Source organism: Macrotis lagotis, chromosome X, assembly GCF_037893015.1.
Source record: "Macrotis lagotis isolate mMagLag1 chromosome X, bilby.v1.9.chrom.fasta, whole genome shotgun sequence".
Taxonomy (NCBI): Eukaryota; Metazoa; Chordata; class Mammalia; order Peramelemorphia; family Peramelidae; genus Macrotis; species Macrotis lagotis.
This window is the reverse complement of record NC_133666.1, coordinates 396,077,322-396,097,688: the sequence shown is the minus strand read 5'-3', so window position 1 is coordinate 396,097,688 and position 20,367 is coordinate 396,077,322. Positions and strand designations below refer to the sequence as shown.

General features: G+C 38.5%; 1 protein-coding gene across 1 annotated transcript in view; it reads right to left on the bottom strand.

Annotated features, from left to right (window-relative positions):
* The window catches only part of IL7 (interleukin 7), a 55,141-nt gene extending 47,101 nt beyond the window's left edge, over positions 1 to 8,040 (bottom strand). Inside the window, exon 1 of the mRNA XM_074199906.1 lies at positions 7,965 to 8,040. Within this exon, the coding sequence (XP_074056007.1) occupies positions 7,965 to 8,031 (67 nt within the window). The 5' untranslated portion in view covers positions 8,032 to 8,040. The remainder of the gene's footprint in view (positions 1 to 7,964) is intronic.
* Positions 8,041 to 20,367: the final 12,327 nt, after the last annotated feature.

The following is a 20,367-nucleotide window of genomic DNA, read 5'->3' as shown; positions in this document are numbered from 1 at the left end:
GTATCAATCATGAAAAGGGTGAATATACCACTTATGGAGATGAAAGTAAAGCAATTATAAAGAATTATTTTGCCCAATGATATGTGATAAATTTAACAATTTAAGTGAAATGGAAGAATAACGACAAAAATATAAATTGCCTACTTTAAAGAGCAAGTAAAATATCTAAATAGACCTAGTTTAGAAAAAGAAAACTGAACAGGCCATAAATGTGCTTCCTAAAAGAAAAGTGCAAGAACCAGAAAGATTTACATATGAATTCTGTTAAATATTTAAAGGAAAAACTAATAACAATATTAAATAAATTATTTGGTATAATAGGTAAAGGAGGGATCCTACTAAATTCCTTTTATGGAACAAATAAAATACTGATACCTAAACCATAAAGAGTGAAAACTGTGAAGATAAATTTCATTAATGAATCTGGATGCAAAAATCCTAAATAAAATAGCACTCAAAATTATTACAATATGTTACAAACATCTATTCATATATAATCTAACAGTTTCATTTTACAGATGAATCCCAGACAAGTAAAGTGACTTGTCCAAAATTCTAAGTGACAGAAACTTGGGTCATCTGATTCTAGATCTCTTGCACTATTCTTCCATCTGTGTAGAAACAAGCAAGTCATTCAACCTCTATTCCCCAAGTTCCTCATTTATAAAATAGGGATAATATAATTACATTATGGATCCCTCAGAATTACTAGGAAAAAAATCACTATAAACTTTGTTTCCTCAGTTCTGTTTGACAACTTTTATTCCCTCTCCAACACACCACATCATCTGAAGAAGGTGATACTTCCACCAAAAAGATATATAAAATTGAAAGATATTATCATCTGAAATGCTATATTCAGTGTGCCTAGCATAGGGTGTGATGCTAAAGGGAAGTGGGAAGAAGGAGGAAGAGGAAGAAGAGGAAAATGATCAACAAGAAGAGAAGGAAGACTCTGTAACCTTTCCAAATGAAATCAATGAGCATGAATTCTACCTTGTTCATTTGATAAGTTATTCTTTTCTGATCTGGTGTATGCCAACATTCACTCAATCCTGGGGATTAATTATTAATTAATAACATTATTAGAGGTGCTCTCAGGATAATTTAGTGTCCTGCTACAACAAATTAGAAATTTATATTTTTCTATTATTTTATTCCTTTTCATATATTTTTTATTTTTAGTTTAAGAGCAATTAAGGAAGATGAATGAGTTGGGAACATGGAAGGCTAATCTTTCAAATTCATACCTTGATCTTTATGGAATTCATGTGCTTAAAATCTATCATACTGGTGGTTAGCAAACCACTTGATCCATCATGCAATTCTTTGAAATGTTAAATAACATGTTTTATTTTGTTTTTACAGGAGTGTATCTGTTCATATTATTCTACTTTTTCAAAAACCTGCCAAAAGTTTGGCTCTAATATATATATATATATATATATATATATACATATATATATATGTATATATATATATATATATATAATTAGCCTTATATTATACTATTTTTCCTCAATTTCTTTCCATTCTAGCCAATTTAAACTATTAATCTTTCTAATGTATCAGTTTTATTAGAGTCATTGCAGGTAAATACCATGTCTCATTTATATTTTCTCCCATGGCTTAATGCAAAACACTGAAAAAAAACTAATTTCATTATGTAAATAAATAAATAGCCAGAGCCCCAACCAGTTGTGAGGGTTAGTATGCTTTAGGATCATAAAACCATACATGTAGAGTTGGAAAGGGCCTAAATTTATAGGATTATAGATATAGATCTGGAAGATTCCTTTGTTTTATAGAGATTAAATGACTTACATAGGCTCATACAGTATGTTTCTGAAATGAGGTTTGAATCTTAGGAGCAGAAGATAGATATCTTATCTATCTAGTACAATTCTTTATTTTATAGATGGAAAAAGTGAGATTTATAAGGGATAAGGTCACATAGGAATATATATTAGGGTTAGCAGAGCCAGAAAGTGAAATCAGTTCTCTAACTCCAAAGTTGGTATTGATAGTAAGATTCTACTTGATCAAGTTAAAATACAAACCCTTTGCACTTTTGTTCCAACCTCAGGAGTGACAACTGACAATAAGGACTAATAATATGATCAGAGATTCATAACTAGAAAAGACTTTGAAGAAACAGGTCCTGAGAAGTTACATGATTTGTCCAAATATTAAATGACAAAACTGAGATTTGAGCCCTGGTTCTCTGATACCAAAGTTATCAGCCTTCCATGACATCTTTCAGCTTCTTATTCACACTGTTAATGTATATGGAGCTGTCAGTGAAATTGAAAGAAACTCCTACAGTGCGGGTTGGACAGGTTCTCTGACACCCTGACTCCCAGCAAAAGATGGCAGGGCTATTTCTTCAGGCTGGGCAAATTCCCATAATGGTCTGGCAGACTTTCCAGGCTTGTAAGTTCTTGTTTTCTATAGCTTGATATCCAGTCTCCTCCCCCACCCATCCTTAATAGAGCAAAACATTAATGTTACTAGCAGGAGCTGTTATTTAGTCATTTTTTCAGTCATTTTATGACTCCTTTGGGGTTTTCTTAACAAAGACTAGAATGGTCTGTTATTTTCTTCTCTAGTTCATTTTACAGGAGAGGAAACTGAGGCAAAGAGGATTAAGTGACTTCATAATTATCTTGTTAGTTAAGTGTCTAAAGCTGCATATAGGTCTTCAGGACTTCAGTTCCATTGTCACCCTATTCACTCCATACTGACCTAACTGCTCTCAGGGTAAAATACTATGCAAAAGACACCTCCCTGATGGTCTACTTTGAGATAAACAACAATAATCACTCTACCTTAGACAAAATCCTCTTGAGATTTCTCAGCTACTCCCCAGGAGGTGTACTGAAACACATGAGCAGTCAAGGGAGGGTTAACTGTGCAACTTCTCTAGGAATCAGAAGTTGGTTTTGGCTATGAACCAAATGGATAAAAATGATTCCTGTTCATCTTTCCAATCCTGAAGGATGGATAAGAACTGAATAAGATAATGTGAATTCAGATGTAATGTTTCTTGCAGTTTCCTGAAATAGAAAAGGGGATTCCTAACCGAGATTGGTTTCTATTCCAGGGAGTTTTTGTCATCTTCTGTAAAAGAGAAATTTCACTTAAAAATTATAAATGAATTGTTCATCATTGACTGTCTGTTATCATTGGATTCCCTATGAATGAATGAATCATTATTAGAAGTGTCCTCTCCCTTTCAAATTTTCTTGTATTTCCTTTTATTTGTAAATTTTATATCCCTCAAATAAAATGTGTGTTCCTTGAGGGCACAGGCTATTTTTCATTTTTGTCTTTACACAGTTAGCCCCTTGAACAATGTCTTCTTGAATTAGTCAGAATTGATTGAATTAGTTACTCTCACACACGCACATTATGAAACTTTCAAAAATTTTTTCTGACATTCTGAAAATATGAATATTGAAATCAAACATCAACTTAGCATTTTTCAATTAGTCACTGTGCTTGTTGACATTGCTGAGCTCACTACCACAAGTAGTTCATAGAACTCAATTTGTAATTTGCAAAGTATTGTCCACAGACTAAATCCATCTAGCTCTTTTTGTATGACTAGTGAACTAAGAATGATTTTTCATTCTTTTTAAAAATAAAATTTTATTGCAGTTAAAAGTACAAAACATATTCTCAGCTAGTGGGCTATACAGAAGCAGATGATGGGCCCTTTGGCTCTTAGGCCATAGTCTACCAACCCCTGATATAATGACTGTGATCAATTATGCACAGTCATGTAGCAAGCAAGATATTCTATGGAGATTTGTGGAAATAAACACCCCAAATTGGGCAGGAAACACAGGTATTAGTCCTAATTTTATTAGTTACTGATGTGGACTTGAGTAAATCCTTTTCCTTCTTGAAGCCTCAGTTTTCTCATCTGCATAATTCAAAGAACATAGATTTTGAGTAGGAAGAATCCTTAGAGGGCATTTAATCCAACTTTGTCATTTTAAAAATGAGGAAACTGGGGCAGCTAGATGGTATAGTGGATAGAGTACCAGCCCTAGAATCAGGAGGACATATACAAAGGAGTTCAAATCCAAACTCACATATAATTGCCTCGTTGTGTACTTGGTATTGTGCTGGGAGAAAAGCTGATTTTTTTTTCAGAGGCTAAAAATCTAAGTCCTGTCCTCAAGCAGAAAACTAGCTTGTTATTTTTGGGGGGCCAGCAAACACACATGGAATAAATAAAAGGGAAAAAGACCTGATAGGATCAAGTATTTTATTATATGGTACACATGTTAAATGCTCCAGGAGGCTATTAAAATACTCAGAATTCCTAGATCAAGGTTCCATGGGTCACCAATCTATAGATATCGGGGTATGTGAATTTGGAGGAAAAAATAAATTACATCTTTACTTTTTACTAACTTCTAACCTTTTTGTTGTGTCCATCATTATAAAACTTAGAATTAAAAGGGATCATAGGATTAATGATTTAGAGCAGAAAGGACCTTAGAAGCTATTGAGTTCAACCTCCTCTTTGTACAGATTAGGGGAATTATGGCATAGAGGGGTTAAATGACTTGCCCAGGGTTACATAGCTTCTAAGTGTATTGTGTGAGATGCAATTTGAACACAAACCTTTCAGACTTCAATTCTAGGACCTTATCTACTAAGCCGTGGTGCCCTTTAGAAGTTTTGCTTTTCATCATTATCTAGTGCTGATGATGTTTATTTGCTACTTTTCCCCTAGCATTTCACTAGGAACTCTTCCTTTGTTTCAAAACATATTATGAAACATGTTCTTTATATTCACTCTATCCTTCTTGCAAGGAGAACATTTTTTTGTTTTGTTTTTGGTAGACCAGGGGGCACAACATACCTAGAACTGACCAAACTGAAAACACTTTAGATTTTTGGTTTTGTAATTTGCAATTTTAAATTGGCTACCTTGCTGAACCAATGTATTAGAAGGGCTAATTTCTACTTTTAACATCTTCCTCAATTAAGAGCTTTTTATTCAACTGTCACTCCCCATAAACCCAGAGCAGTGTCCTCTCTTTTCCTTTTCATCTCTAATTGTTTTCATGGCACATCATTTTGAATATATATATATATATATATACATATATATATATATATAATCATAATTATATCAAACAACTTTTTTTCTTTTCCAAGCTTTATTTTTCATGTATGGCATTATTATCCAAAAGCTTCAGATACTGTATTTATTTATAAAACAAAGAAATAAGAATTGGGGCTGTGAGTGGGAAGTCACAGCAACATAGATCTGGTGCTAGAAGTAACCTCAGAGACCATCTAGCCCAATCTTCTTATTTGACTTATTAGGAAACTGAGACCTAGCAAGACCCAACAGGTTCTATCAGAGGTGGTATCTGAACTTGAGGATTCTGACTCTAACATCAGCATTCTTTACCAAAATTCCTGCATGAATGATTCATCTCTCTAAAGGCAAAGTTCATCAAAATAGATTAAGCCATAAATATTTACAGTGTAGTACACTAGTAAGTTTCTACCTAAGGTCTATCTACTCCTCATGAGACAGTTATATGAATCAAGAATTAAATGAAGAGAAGATTGTTCCCAAGTTTGGCTCCATACTCTTCCCTAGTCTCCTTTTTATTTTGCTTGTTATATTTTATTCATCTTTGACATTGATTCAGTTAATTCAACATCAAAATAAAAGGATTTTCAGGGGGGAAGGGTGTGTTGGTAAGTCATTTCAAGTTGGGACTAGTTTAAAGAAGAACTTTTACTTTTAAGTACTTTTGACTGAATGTTGCTCTTACCCATTTTTAAACCTTGATGACAGCACATTTTTCATCTTCAACACAAAAAAGAAAAAGGATAAAGAGAAAACAATTCTCAATAAATTCAAAAAATGTCTCTTTTCCAGTGTGGGGAAGTATGTTCTAGCTAAGCTGCTTATTTCTTATTTCATCTGCTTTCAGAAAATAAAATTTCATAAATATTTTCCAAATAGCATTATTTAGTGCTTTGACAAAAGTCTACAAATATGTGAGTATGGGTACCTTGGAGGGGAGATCCCTCCCAACTGTTCAGTTCTAGGATTCCATGAAATTCTCTTTTTCAGCTTTCTGCCCCAAATAAAAATATCCAATTTACTGGGGGAGATAGTGTGTGGTGTTATGAACAGCTCTATCCTGCCATCCTTTCCAATTTCTTCCCTACATTTTTTTTTGATAACACATTCCCATATCCTCAAGTTACTCCCTCTTCCTGGTCTTTCTCTTTCTACTTCCTATATCAAAAACAGAATCCAGAAATTTTAAATAGCAAACTATTCCCCAATTGATAAGGGCAGGCAAAATCTTATTGAAAATCATTTTTTCTCTTATTATCTCTCTTATTGGCATAGAATATTAACTTTTCTTAACCATTTAAAAATCAATTTATAGTACTGACTACAAAGAGATTTAGCTAGTATGTCAAAACATTATCAATGATAGTGCTTATTTTAATCTTTTCTCCTATTTCACAACAGAATCAAAGCTACAAATGGATTTGGGGGTTAGAAAATTCTGATTGGAGATTTGGAGAAAGGCTGAGAATTGAGGTGATGAATTGAATTGTGATGAATTATTGATCCTAGTTGGGGGGGAACTCTGAGAATTTATATTTCAGATTAATTTCCATCACACACAGAGAGATATGTATGGACACATGCAGACTCACATATACACACACTACACAGAGACACATAGACACACTCACAGACACACATATCACAGACACACACACACACACTACAGACACACAGACACTCAAAGACACACACCTCACCCAGACACTCATGGACACATGACAGACACAGACACACACACATACTACACAGACACACAGAGACACACTCACAGACACACAGAGGTTCACTTCCAGACACACTCAGACACAGTGACAATGACAGACACACTGACAGACACACAAGACACTCAGAGACATACACAGACACTCTCACAGATACTACACACAGACACTCACAGACACTTTATTTTTCCTCACCAAGGAACCTCCTGTCCACAAGCACAGACCTACCTTTTCTCCCGGCACGGGCCGGGGGCCGCCCCCCCAGTCACCGGGCGGGAGCTCGGGGGCCGCCGCGCGGCTCCCCCTGTGATGTGAAGGGCGCGTGAGGAGAGTGGCGGCGGCCGCGCCTCCTCCGGGCCCCTGGGCTCATGTCTCCTTGGGGAGACGGAGCTCACTCGGCCGTTCCCCTGCCCCCCCCCCCCCAACTGCCATAAACCTGCCTGCCCTTTGCGCTGTCCGGGAGCAGTGGACCCGCCTGGGCTGGGGGAGTGGCGGGAGCAGCCTCATTCGGGGCAGCCTCGCTCGGGGCAGCCTGGGCTCGGGGCAGCCTGGTCCCGGAGCAGCCTGGGCTCGGGGCAGCCTGGCCCCGGGGCAGCCTCGCTCGGGGCAGCCTGGTCCCGGAGCAGCCTGGGCTCGGGGCAGCCTGGTCCCGGGGCAGCCTGGTCCCGGGGCAGCCTCGCTCGGGGCAGCCTGGCCCCGGGGCAGCCTGGTCCCGGGGCAGCCTCGCTCGGGGCAGCCTGGCCCCGGGGCAGCCTCGGTCGCGCCTCCTCCGGGAGAACCCCCGGGCGGCGGGGCTCTGCGCGCTGCCTCCTCGGGGGCCTCCCGCCGGGCTCCGGGCGCCGAGCCCAGCACAGCCGTCACCGCGGGAATCTCGGCGCGCGGCGGAGAGCCCGGGGCTTGCCGGCCGGCGCCGGAGCGGGCTTTAAAAGGGCGCCGCGGCCGCGCTCTCCCTGGGGCGGAGGAGCCGTCGGGGCGGCCGGCGCCGCGCGCCCGAGGGAGCGGGCAGGGCCGCGGGGGGCGGGTCCGGCGGGAGCGGGCGGCGGGGGGGGGGGGGCGCGGGGCCGGAGGGCGCGGAGGGCCCGGCGCGGCGGCGGCGCACTGCCTGTCGCGCTTACCGCGGAGCATGGTCTGCGTGCGCTGCAGGAGCCGGCCGCGCTCATGCTGGCGGCAGCAGAGTCTCATGGCCCGCGCGGGCCGCCGCCGCCGCCGCCGAGCTTCACGGGAGTGCGCGCCGCGCCCGCCGGGCCGGACGGCTGACCGGCCCCCGCCGCGCCGCGCCCGCCGCTTCGTCCATCCCGGGGGAGGGCGGTGCGCGCCGCCGGCGGGCCCTGGGCCCCGCCGGGCCGCCCCGCGACTTCCGTGTGCCCGGCCGGAGGTCTACTTTCAGTTTCTACTTCGGGGATCCTCCTGCGGGAGCGGACTTCGGGCTCATCCCCGGGACGCGCGCCTCCCGGCCCGCCGCCCTCGCCGCGGCGCCCGCCCTTCTCGCCTTCACGCCCGCAGCCGCGCTCCTGGAGACTTTCCAAGGGACCAACCCCCAGAAGCCGTGGGCATCGCCAAGCCGTGGCCGCGCTATGAATCAGCCCTCCGGGTCAGTGGCTCCGGATGACCTCTGGCCCAGGAGCCGGCTGCGCTGCAGGAGGGCACCCGCTTGTCCCGTGGGCAAGGAAAGCCTTTGCAGGGGCGTGCGAGGGCGGGCCGGAGTCCACAGACGTCAGGGTGCTAGCCCGCCGCCGATGCTCCGGGAAGCCCCAAACTGCCCCGGGATGAAGGAAAGGGCCAGAGGAGGGGTGCGTGACGGCGGCGGGCTGGGCCGGATCACCTTACGGGCCGAGTCCCGAACGCGAGCAGCTGCTCCGGCTCACCCGAAGCGTGTGGCAGGCAGCAGCTCTGGTCCGAGAATCTCCGTCCAAGAAAAAGTCAACAGAGGCAGCCCCCCCCCCCCCCACACACACACACACATTTATCAGAATCAACTTTGATTGAATCACTGTGATGCTTATTAAATTTTTTCTTAAACTTTGAAGCTTCGTGTGAGTAGGGATTGTTTTATTTTTCACACAACCAGAACTTAGCACAGTCCTGGGCTCATAACAGCCACTTGTCATTTGTGATTGATGTAGGGCAGAATTTCTAAATACTTAGTAATTTTATGCGACTGTAGTGGAAAGAGGACTGGATATGAAGTGGGGCTGTCTTAGAATTCTCTTCTCTTCTCCACCCTTTATACCTGATCACTTTACAGGCTGAGTCCTGTACATGGAACAGCTCCTCTATCTCATCCAAAACATGTGGTATCTTTAATCCAAGAGTCGTAGTCCAAAAATAAGTGAACAGAGGCAGCTCTCCCCAATACACATTTATCTGAATCAACTTTGATTGAATCACAGTGATGCTTATTAAATTTTTTCTTAAACTTTGAAGCTTCGTGTGAGTAGGGAATTGTTTTATTTTTCACATAACCAGAGCTTAGCACAGTCCTGGGCTCATAACAGGCACTTGTCTCATGGGATTGATGTAAGGGCAGAATTTCTAAATACTTAGTAACTTTATGTGACTATAGTGGAAAGAGGACTGGATATGAAGTGGGGCTGTCTTAGAATTCTAGCTACTTACTTCTGTTAAGTTGCAGGATTCAGGAAATTCTCAGTTTCCTCATCTAGCAATTGCATTTAATGTATTTAGATGAACTCAAGAACCAAATTTGATTTCATAGTTATCTCTGCAACTTGGTGACTTTGGAAGTATCTACCTTATTCAAAAGATACAGGATAGGTAAAGCTTAGAGGAAGAAGTTAGTCACACTGTATATTAGGATACATTAGGATTCTTGTGTTAAGACATTGAAGAACTATAAGATCAATTGGGGGGAGGGGAGGGGTGTGATATTTTAATGAGTCTACCTGGACTGAAAGAGGAAAAAAGATGAGGAACTTGGAAAACAGATCCCAAACCTGTCACAGAAGAGTGACACAGTAATGTGGGAATGAGGGGAGAAAAGCTTCAATTACCTGGGTATGAATTCTAGCTCTTTCCCTGTCAAAAGCAGAACAGCTATCTTGAGTTGTCTTAATAGTAACTTCATATTTCAAAGGTAGAGGAACTAATCTGGGTAAATTTTATTTTGGATTTGATATATACTGACTGAGAAACTAATTTCTGGATGGAAATGATGGGAACTTTTGGAGCACAGAAACAATAGAATTTGTGACATAGAAGGAGAAGAAAGCTGAGATGAATCTAAGATTCATCCAACATCTTGGGAATTCAGATTTCAAATAGTTTCAGAGAAAGGTTAGAAACTATGCTGTTGACTGCCATTCTGCTGAACAAGTGAGGTTAATGGGGATGGGAAGCTGGATAGAATGAACTTTGAAAACAAAAAGAGAGACTTCAGTCAGTGAGCAAAGGGGAAGGGATTAGATCAGAAACTCATCAATTTTTTTTAAAGGATATCTTTGTTTTTATGTTACCTATATATCAAATCCAAATATCCTCCATCCTTCCCTGAGTACCATCCTTATAATAAGGAATTAAAGAAAGGTGGATGTTGAGGGGGTGATATAGGAGGGACTACTCAACACAATGAAACAAGTTATCAAAAAAAAATCAATATATTTGATGATCCTCACCCATAGCCAATTTACCTTAAAAATATTTTACAAAATGGAAATAAGAATAAATACAGTAGAGTAGCATGATCCTGTAAAAATAATGTGGGCTCCTAAAACTCAGAATGAGTCAAGGTTAGTATAGAAAACTAAGGGTAACAAAAATAAAATTAAGTTAAATTTGGAATAACAGAATCAGAAAGACTAATACTGCTCCTGATAGTGCATGATTCAATGATATTGCATTGCAGAATAGGCAGAGTTGCTGGATTTGTTTTCTTCAGGTTTCCCTATGAAAGAGAATAATCTTTAAAATGGAAAAAGAGAAGAAAAAAATCCTATTAGAGAGTAAGAAAATGCCTAATTAGATTTAAGTTTCCTTGGGTAAATGACTTAACTAGCAATTATGATTTCTGAAGCACTGAAAAATCATAAAGAACTGAAGAAGTAAAAAAAAAAGCAAAAAAATAGAAAAGGGCAGTTTCCCAGTCTTCAACCTAATAAAGAAAATAAAATTTTGCTAACTCTATAAAAATAAATGATGTAGGTGAGTTTGACTGAGCATTTGGAAAAGGGAGCTAAAGGTAAAGAGTATGGTGAAGGATCTCAGGATCATACTATGTGAGCATATGATGAAGGAACTGAGGATGTTTATTCCAGAGAAGGCAGAGCATACATAATTGTCTTCACATTTATGGAAGAGGGATTGACCTTGATTGTTTTGGATCCAGGGATGCAGAATCAAGAGTAGTAGGCATAATTTGACAGAGAAAGATTTAGATGGTCAGGAATCCCTTCCCCCCATAATTTCCTAATAATTAGAACTATCTCCAGGTGTAATGAACGAGTCCTTAAGAAGTGGTAGATTCTTGTTTCCTGATGTTTATAAACCAATTGGATGACTATATGTTGGGTATGATGTAGAAAAGATTTTGGTTTGGGTCCATGCTGGACTAGATGGTGTTAAGGGGTCCTCTAAATTTGCCTTTTTTGAGTTGCCAGATTTTCCAGAATCATGCAGCAGACCCTGAATGTGTCAAGGATGACCCTTCCCCCTGCCAAATTGATATAATTTGTTGTTTGCATCACAAACTAGACTATCTGTGTGTCCTTGGGAAGAAAGATAAGGGTCAGCCAGTCTGTGCCAGACTGAGAAAATGCTTGTGTACTTGGGGTCTTTTGCAGGTAAGCAGATCCTTATAACTTCATAGTTTAGTGTTCCAATTGAAGTTCTGTCATCACCTTTCCTCTCTCATGTCATGCCCCTTCCTGTTTTCTCCACCTCCTTCTGTTATACTGTCATAAATATGCAAACTTCTGTAAGGATTGTAAACTCTATGGGTTCCCATATACATGTTCATTTCTCTTGTAATAAACCTGGTTTTCACATAAGTCTTGTGACATGATTGCCATTAACAATGGTTAATAATATCTCTTTCAACTCTGAAATTTAGTGATCTATAAGACTGAATGAGCAAAACCACTTTAGTATTCTAAGAAAATGCTTGGCTTATACTTGTGAGCAACATAAGGATGAAGAAATAGGTGTAGAAATATAGAGAAGTAGAATTAATATGGATCTTCCTTGGGAGGGAATAAAAGGGGTTAATTGTGAAAGGAATGATGCATAAGAGTTAATTACATTCAGAAGAGGAAAAGTAAAAATATATGGCAAAAAAAATTCCCTTTTAACTTTAGTAGAATTCTGTCTTTATACATATAAGAACCATAGTAAGAGTGATTCTAAAGCAATGTAAAATGTGAACATATGTGGCAAAGAAGTACCTCCCACTTCTGGCCCTGGAAGTGCTTTTATAGGGAGTGGCATCTTTACTGGACTGGTCATCTGATGTTGAGCTAGGCTATTTTTTCCATTGGGTTGGGCTACTCCACTGCTGCGAGTAATATCCCACTACCTTCTGTTTAAAGAAGGGGAAAATGCTAGCAGTTTTCCTATGATCTCTCCAGACTTTGCAATACAAGCAAGCTATCAAAATTTCTGCCTGGGTTCATCCCATCTCATGCTTGCTGTTTAGTCACCTCCTGAATTCTGTGGCTACTGCTCTTGGCTCAGTTGGACTCTGCTATTGAGTCTCTGGGCTCTTCTGGTTTCCAACTTCAAGGGAGAAGATAAACCATTCCAAAGTTTCTTCAAGTCTCAAAGAGAAAGACTCTGGGAAGAAGCCAACATGTAGAGGATATGGAACTTCAATCATGTGCCTAATATCCAGCCTACTATACCAGAGACTTAGGAGGAACTTCCCCCTGGGTGAAATTTGAGCTTCTCAGTTGAGCTGAGTTATTTTACTTTCAATGGGAGAGTACATTCACCCTATATAATGTGATCTATGTTTATATATATATATATATATATATATATATATATATATATATATATATATATGTATATGTATGTATATATATATATACATACATATATATATATATACTTGATTTAATTTACCATCAACTTGAATAAATGGATTTTTTTCTGCTACTTGTCATGTATGTTCTTTATGGGAACTAGCATTTGGTAAGAAGGAGATCCAAGCCTTGGATAAGTTACCTTAGACCCTTACTTTCCCTTACTTTAAGGATCAGGAAGCAAGTTTAGCTCTTGAACTTCAAAATTACTTTCCATAAACTAACAATATTTAAGGGAGCAGATATAATTCTAGTCTGAAATACCCTTTCTCTAAGGAGAATTGAGTGGACAGTTTCTTCTCTCAACTTTTTGTTTTGCCTTCATCCCCTCTCCCTTGCCAAAGTCTCTTTTGGACAGGGGAGACTAAAGATGTCTATTCTTGTGTCCCTGCAAGCCACATCTAGTTGGAAAGTTGTGAACTCAAGTAACCCATGGCGCAGAAAAGCAGCATTCCCTACATGCTAGCAACCTATTCAAAAAAAAAGGGGCATTTATAGTTCTTACTCTCAAGGAACTCAAAGTCTAATGGGGATTATCCAGTCAAGGTTTCATCTCATAACCAGTGTTTGCAAACAGAGAAAAGACAAGTTTAGTTTGTAACTGTAGAAGATATTTTCATATACATAGGGGGAGTCCTAGGATTTTCTGTCATTGGGTTGGATGCCACATTTTCCTATAAGTTGTGGGCACAGACTAAACCTTTTTTAGAAGAAGTGCAATAATAACTTGATTCTCCAAAAAAAATTGCTTCTGGGAAATTTGCCTTCCTATAGAGTGAAGGTCATAACTTTGCCTGCTGAGGATTCAATTGGGCAGGATTTTGTAGCATGACAAAACATAAGCAATTGAATCTCAGGATATCTCTTCTTGTCCTAGAACCAATACACATTGCTCCTACTTTTTTTGATTGAATTTCTGGTTCCCAGTTTTAGGAATGATTGATCCCATAGATACTCCTGAAGTGAAGCCCTTTATTTTCTATTGGGCCCCACCATCAAAACATAAATCATCTTGTAACAGTGTTAACAAGAAAATAATTTGAAATAATTTGAAATTTTTGATGAAATCTGAGATAAAAACTGGTATAAAATGAATTATGCCATTAGAATTATATCTGAAATTTAGAGACTAATGATATAGGATGCTGTGAAAGAACTATTTTCAGTTATATGGTTACTCCCTGCAAGTTTTTTAGTTTTCACAGGATCATCTGATGTAGTTCCCCACCCCCCCACCCCCGGATTCCATCATCTCTGTCTCTGGAATGGATTGTATTCTTCATTGTAAGTTCATCGGAGTAGTTGCTTCCATATTTTTCCCACAGTTGCTCTTGCTAATTGCATTTTCCTCCATCCATTCTTCCCCACTCCCATTTATTCTATTCTCTCTCTCTCCTTTCACTTTATCCCTTCTCAAAAGTGTGTTTTAAGGCAGCCAAGAGGTGCAGAGAACAGAGCACTAGGCCTAATTCCAAGCCCAAGTCCTGCCCCAGACACCACACAATCACATAGCTGCACAGTTCTGGGTAGGCCACCCAGACTCACTACTTCACAAAAAACAAAAAAAAGTGTATTGTATCTGACTACCCTCTCCCTACAATCTTCCCTCTCATTTATCATCTATACTCCTTTCTTCTCTACCCCTGTCCCCTTTCTCTCATACCCTTCCTCCTTTGTCCTTTAGGATAAGATAGATTTCTATACCCTACTAAGTATGTTTGTTGCTTCCTCTCTGAGCCATTTTGATGAGAATGAAAGTTCACTCATTCCCCCTTACCTTCCCACCTTCCACTCCATTGAAAAAAAGTTTTTCTTAACACTTTTAGGTGAAATATCTTACCCTTTCAGCTCTCCTTTCCCTTTGTCTCAGTACATTCATTTTTCATTCATAGACTCCATCTTTTTAATATATTATACCTTCATATTCAACTCTCTCCTGTGCCTTGTCTAAATATGCTCCTTTTAACTGCTCTGTTAATTGAGGTGGCTCGTATGAGTTGTCAGTGTCATCTTCCCATCCAGGAACACAAGCAATTCAACATCATCAAATCCCTCATAATTTGCCCTTCCTGTCCACCCTCTCTATGCTTTGGCCCATGTCCTGTTCTTGTTGTTTCAACAGGACAGTTTGAAAGTCCCATATTTCATTGAATGTCCATCTTTTCCCCTGGAAGAGGTTGTTCAGTTTTGCTGGATAGTTGATTCTCAGTTGTAATCCAAGCTCTTTTACCTTCTGGAATATCATATTCCAGACCCTAAGAGCCCTTAATGTAGTCACTGCTAAGTCCTGGGCAATCTTGACTATAGTGCTATGATATTTGAATTTTTTTGTTTCTGGCTGATTATAATATTTTCTATTTGACTTGGGAGTTCTGGAATTTGGCTATAATATACTTGGAAATTATTTTTTTGGGAACTCTTTCAGGAGGAGATAAATGGTTTCCCTCAATTTCTATTTTACCCTCTCCTATGATCTTAGGGAAAATTTCCTGTAGAAATTCTTCAAAAATGAAGTCAAGGCTCTTTTTCTGCTCATGAGTTTCAAGTAGCCCAATAATTTTAAAATTGTCTTTTCTGGATCTGTTTTTCCAATGAGATATTTCTTCTAGATTTTCATTTTTTGATTTTGTTTCTTGATTCCTTACAAAGTCATCAACTTCTCTTAGCTCCATTCAACATTTGAAAGAATTGTTTTCTTCAGAGAGCTTTCTAATCTCCTTTTTCATATGGCCAATTTTGCTTTTTTTAAGGCATTCTTCTTCTTGTTAACTTTTTGGACTGCTTTTTCCATTTGACCTAAACTGGTTTTTAGCATGTTATTTTCTTTGGTATTTTTTGTATCAACTTGACTAAGTTACTGATTTATTATGATTTTCCTGTATTGTGCTTATTTCCCTTCCCAATTTTCCTCTACTTCCCTTGTTTGATTTTCAGAATCTTTTTTGAGCTCTTCTATAGCGTAAGAGCAATTTCTATTTTTCTCTAAGGCTTCAGAAACAGAAGCTTGGACTTTGTTATGTTATGAATGTGTGTTTGATCTTCCATGGGATGAAAGTAATTATCTATGGTCAGGTTCTTATTTTTTTTGTTCAAAGAGATGATGGAACGCCTGGACCAAAATGGCAGCACTGTCAGAGGAGAGAAGGGGGTATGTGTGGTCCAGATATGTTGCAAAAAAATAATTGAAATAGATTGAAAATGGGAGTGGGTGGGGTGGAGTGATGGATAGTGAAGAGTTGAGGATGACTCTAAGGTTATGAACCTGAGTAACTGGAGCTGGTGTTGTCCTTATCAATAATTCTGAAGGTAGTGCAGCTAGGTGACAAAATGGATAGAGCACTGACCTTGGAGTCAGGAGGACAGGAATTCCAATCCAACCTTAGACTCTTGCCACTTACTAGTTGTGTGACCTTGGGCAAATCACTTAACCCTGATTACCTCCAATCCAGGGCCATCTCCATTCATCCTGATTCATATCTGGCCACTGGACCTAGATGGCTCTAAAGGAGAAAGTGAGGCTAGTGACTTTGCACAGCACCCTGTCACTCAAATCCAATCCATGTGCTTGACAGGGCATCACATTCCTGATGTCATGGTCTTCTTCAAGAAGGAAGATCAAACATCATCAATACTGAAGGTAAGCGGTGGGAGGATTTTAGAGGGAAAGAATGGATTCACTTTGCACATGTTAAGTTTAAGATGTCTACTGAATATCCAGTTTGAGATGTCTGAAATGTAATTGGGGATTTGAGAAGTACTAGTTTTTTGGGAATGGTAGCTTGGAAAATGCTTGGTGTAATGCTTGGGGAAATCAGGAAGGTTTCATGCAGAAGATGGTATTTGAACTAATTTTTAAAGAAATAAAGGCACTCTAATGAGGCAGATTAAGGAAGGGTGAGTACCAGGCTTACAAGTTGGTCAGTGTAAAAAATGTGGCTGAAAAAAAATGGAAGAAAAGAAAATCAGTTTGACTGATTTCCAGAATTCAGAATTCTCATATAATAATGCCTAGTAATTCTGGAAAGATAGTTTTAGAATCCTGAAAGGTTTTAAAATGTAAAAGTGGAAAAAAAGGAAGATCTTGAAAGTGATTAAATAAGGAAATGATATGGTTAGAGAAGAACTCAAGGAAAATTACTTTGTGCATAGGCTACTCTAGTGTGAAACTTGAGTCAGGGAGGCTAATTGGGAATCTGTTGCCATCATAGAGATGAGAGTTGACAAGAACCTGGGAGTTCTTTGAGTGATGAGAAGAGGTCAGATGAAGAGATGCTATGGACATAGCAAGGTCAGGAGTTGAGCACTATTTGGATCTGTGGGGTGCAGAAGAATGAAAAATAAAGGATAATACTTTAAAAAAAACCCACACAAAACCTTGGAACCTAGAAGGGTGGTGGTGTCAAAAGAAGTATTGATTCTAGGGGACAGATAATGAATTCTGTTTGGGATATTTATTTTAAAATATCTAATAGGTAAATGATGATGTGGAACTGAAGCTGGATGTATGTATATTGAATTGTTTGAGCCTCTAAGTTCTAACTTCCTAGATATGGTGTCTCTGTTTACAAGTAGACAAATATTACATAGGAAAATTCAAAATCTAGTTAAATAATTTCTACTCTTCAGTAGGATTCTAGATGGTTCCATATGGGTTCAGAGTTTATCTGTGAGAAATAATAGATGAAATGAAAAGGTCATTGAATTGAGAGTCAAAGGATTTTCTTGGTCTCATTTTTCATCTCTGCAAAATTAGAAGACTGAACTATAGCTAACCCTTCCACATTGTGGGGTTTAGAGGCAAGTACTTCCATAATCTGGAAAATCTATGTAAGTGTTTTAGGCCCTCTCTTCATATCAGAGAAGTCTGAATTTTTCCTTTCTTTTTCCTCTTTCTTTCCTTTTACCCTTTTTTCCTTTCTCATATTCCCCTCCCTCCTTCCTTTCCTTCCTTCCTTCCTTCCTTCCTTCCTTCCTTCCTTCCTTCCTTCCTTCCTTCCTTCCTTCCTTCCTTCCTTCCTTCCTTCCTCCCTCTCTTTTCTTTCCTTTTTTTTGGTAATGGGGTCTTTACAGTTGAAGTTTTGGAAAATTTGGGTTAAGAATTTGATCATAGCCTTTTTGTTATCTCCTGGTCATTTTTTGGCTTCTTCAAAACTCCCCTTATATCCTCATTTAATTTCTTATGCCAATCTGTGATATATTGAAATCTAATAGGAAAAGTCATGATGTGGAAGTGATGACTGTAGATGATCTCCAAAGTTCCTCCTAATTTGAGTCAATAAATCACCAGTTATTTGGAACAGGATATACCTTACTATTAAAAAACGTAGATCATTTTAATTATTTTGGAGAGCTATATGACAATATAGAATGAACCGCAAAATTGCCTTTTGGCCCAGTGATTTCATTGTTAGGACTTTATCTTAAAATAGCATAAGATCATGTTTTAAAAATATTCCTAGTTATTTTATAGATGACCAAGGCACCTGGGATTAGACTAGAAGACCTTTAAAATTCCTTCCAACTCTAATTCTTGATCCTATCATTCATTTGTAACAATAGAAATAAAGAAAATTTATACCCATGTAATGGACTGTTACACCAAAGAAAAGATAAATACAAAGCATATATGGAAGTACAAAAAGACTTATATGAAGTCATCAAATACAGAATGATATATATGTATATATATATATATATATATATATATATATATATATATATATATATATATATACTGACCACAGCTAGATGTGTAAACACATATGGATTTATGTACATATCTGTATATGTATGTATGTATGTAAGTATATATATATAATATATATATTATAATATATATATATATATATATATATATATATATATATATATATATATATATATATATATGTACATCTAATGAAACCTTTCCAAGATAGCCTTGGAAAGGAACAAAGAACACATACTTTTTTGTTTTTGTTTTTGTTTATTGTCTATTAATTTGGTTTTACTTAGTCAAATGATGAAGTTTGATGTTAGATTCTATTCCTTATTTAGTGCTATATTATATCTGTTTGTAGTTGATATTTATTGAGTTTCTTTTGGCAGTACTAAAATATGATTCTCTGAATATCATTCACTACCATGTATTTATAGCTTATTTTCTGATGTTCACAATTTAGCATATCTTGCTGCTGCAGTTCAATCATATTTGTCTGTGACCCTTTTGGGGTTTTCTCTGCAAAGACACTGAAATAATTTGCTATTTTCTTCTCCAACTCATTTTACAGTTGAGGAAAACAGGATCACAGTAATCTGAGACCAAGTTTGAACACATAAAAATGAGTCTTTCTGAATCTAGGTTTAGCACTCGATCCACTGTACCACCTAGCCATCCTAAACATGTCATTCAGTAATGATTTTAATTCCATTTTCTTGATTAAAAATAGCAAGAATTTATTCACATACTAAGACAGGTTTTTCAATCCTAACTTTTTTGTTTGATATTTTCCATTTGGCTTTGTCACTGATAAAATTTTGTTTTCAAAATTCCCCTCCCTATGCTCCCCACTGAAACCTGAATAAGGAGCTCTAATTCAATCACTAATTTGTCTTAGAACATGTTATGGCAATTTTTGAAGGAAATATGTAACCAAAAATCCCCTAAAACTGAATTCTAAAAAGAAATGATCTGTGAAGCTTTTAGCTACTATAGTGATAAATGCTACATTAATTTAGCTACCCCAAGATGAGTATCATCTTGCCATAATGTTACTGAAATGTGTTTGCCTGAGGAGAGATTCTGGAATCAGTGAATGGCATAAGCCTAGAAGGGAAGTGGAAAGTTATATAGATTGTGAAAGTTCATGGACAAATATCATAAAAATAAAGCAGACAGTAAGGGGTAATAGAGTTGAATGCCAAAGAGGAAGCCATAAAATCAGAGGTCCCTGAAATAATGGATTGAATCTATTTGTAGCTGCTCCGTAAAACATTCCATAAATGGAATGTCTGAAAGGCAATATGGTGTCCTAGAAATTCTAGTGTTCAGTGATCAATGAGGTTTACCTAATCTTTATTTCTGGATTTTCTCCCATTGACAAATGACCTCCCTACACAGAAGACTTCTTTTATAACTTTCTACTATACTAATCTTATAATATGTAGTCTAGTTATCCATAATCACAATATATCTCCCATTAGACTGTTAGCTCTTTGCAAGCAAGGATTGTATAAATACACAAGTCTTGCTCTATACATGGTAGGCACTTACGTTTTTAATTGAAAGACAAGTATTTCCTGGTACAAACATAGGTGCCATAAGGATTCATAAATAGCTGGCATTCACTAGGCACTGCTTTGCTTCACACGGAAGTTAGAAGTAAGTTAAACAAAGGCCTTGAGCAATGGAGCTTTCCCTGAACCAAGATACACTGATACCCTATATTTCTGAAGCAATAATTAGAATATATTCTTTTAAAATATACAGGGGAAAATCCTTTAT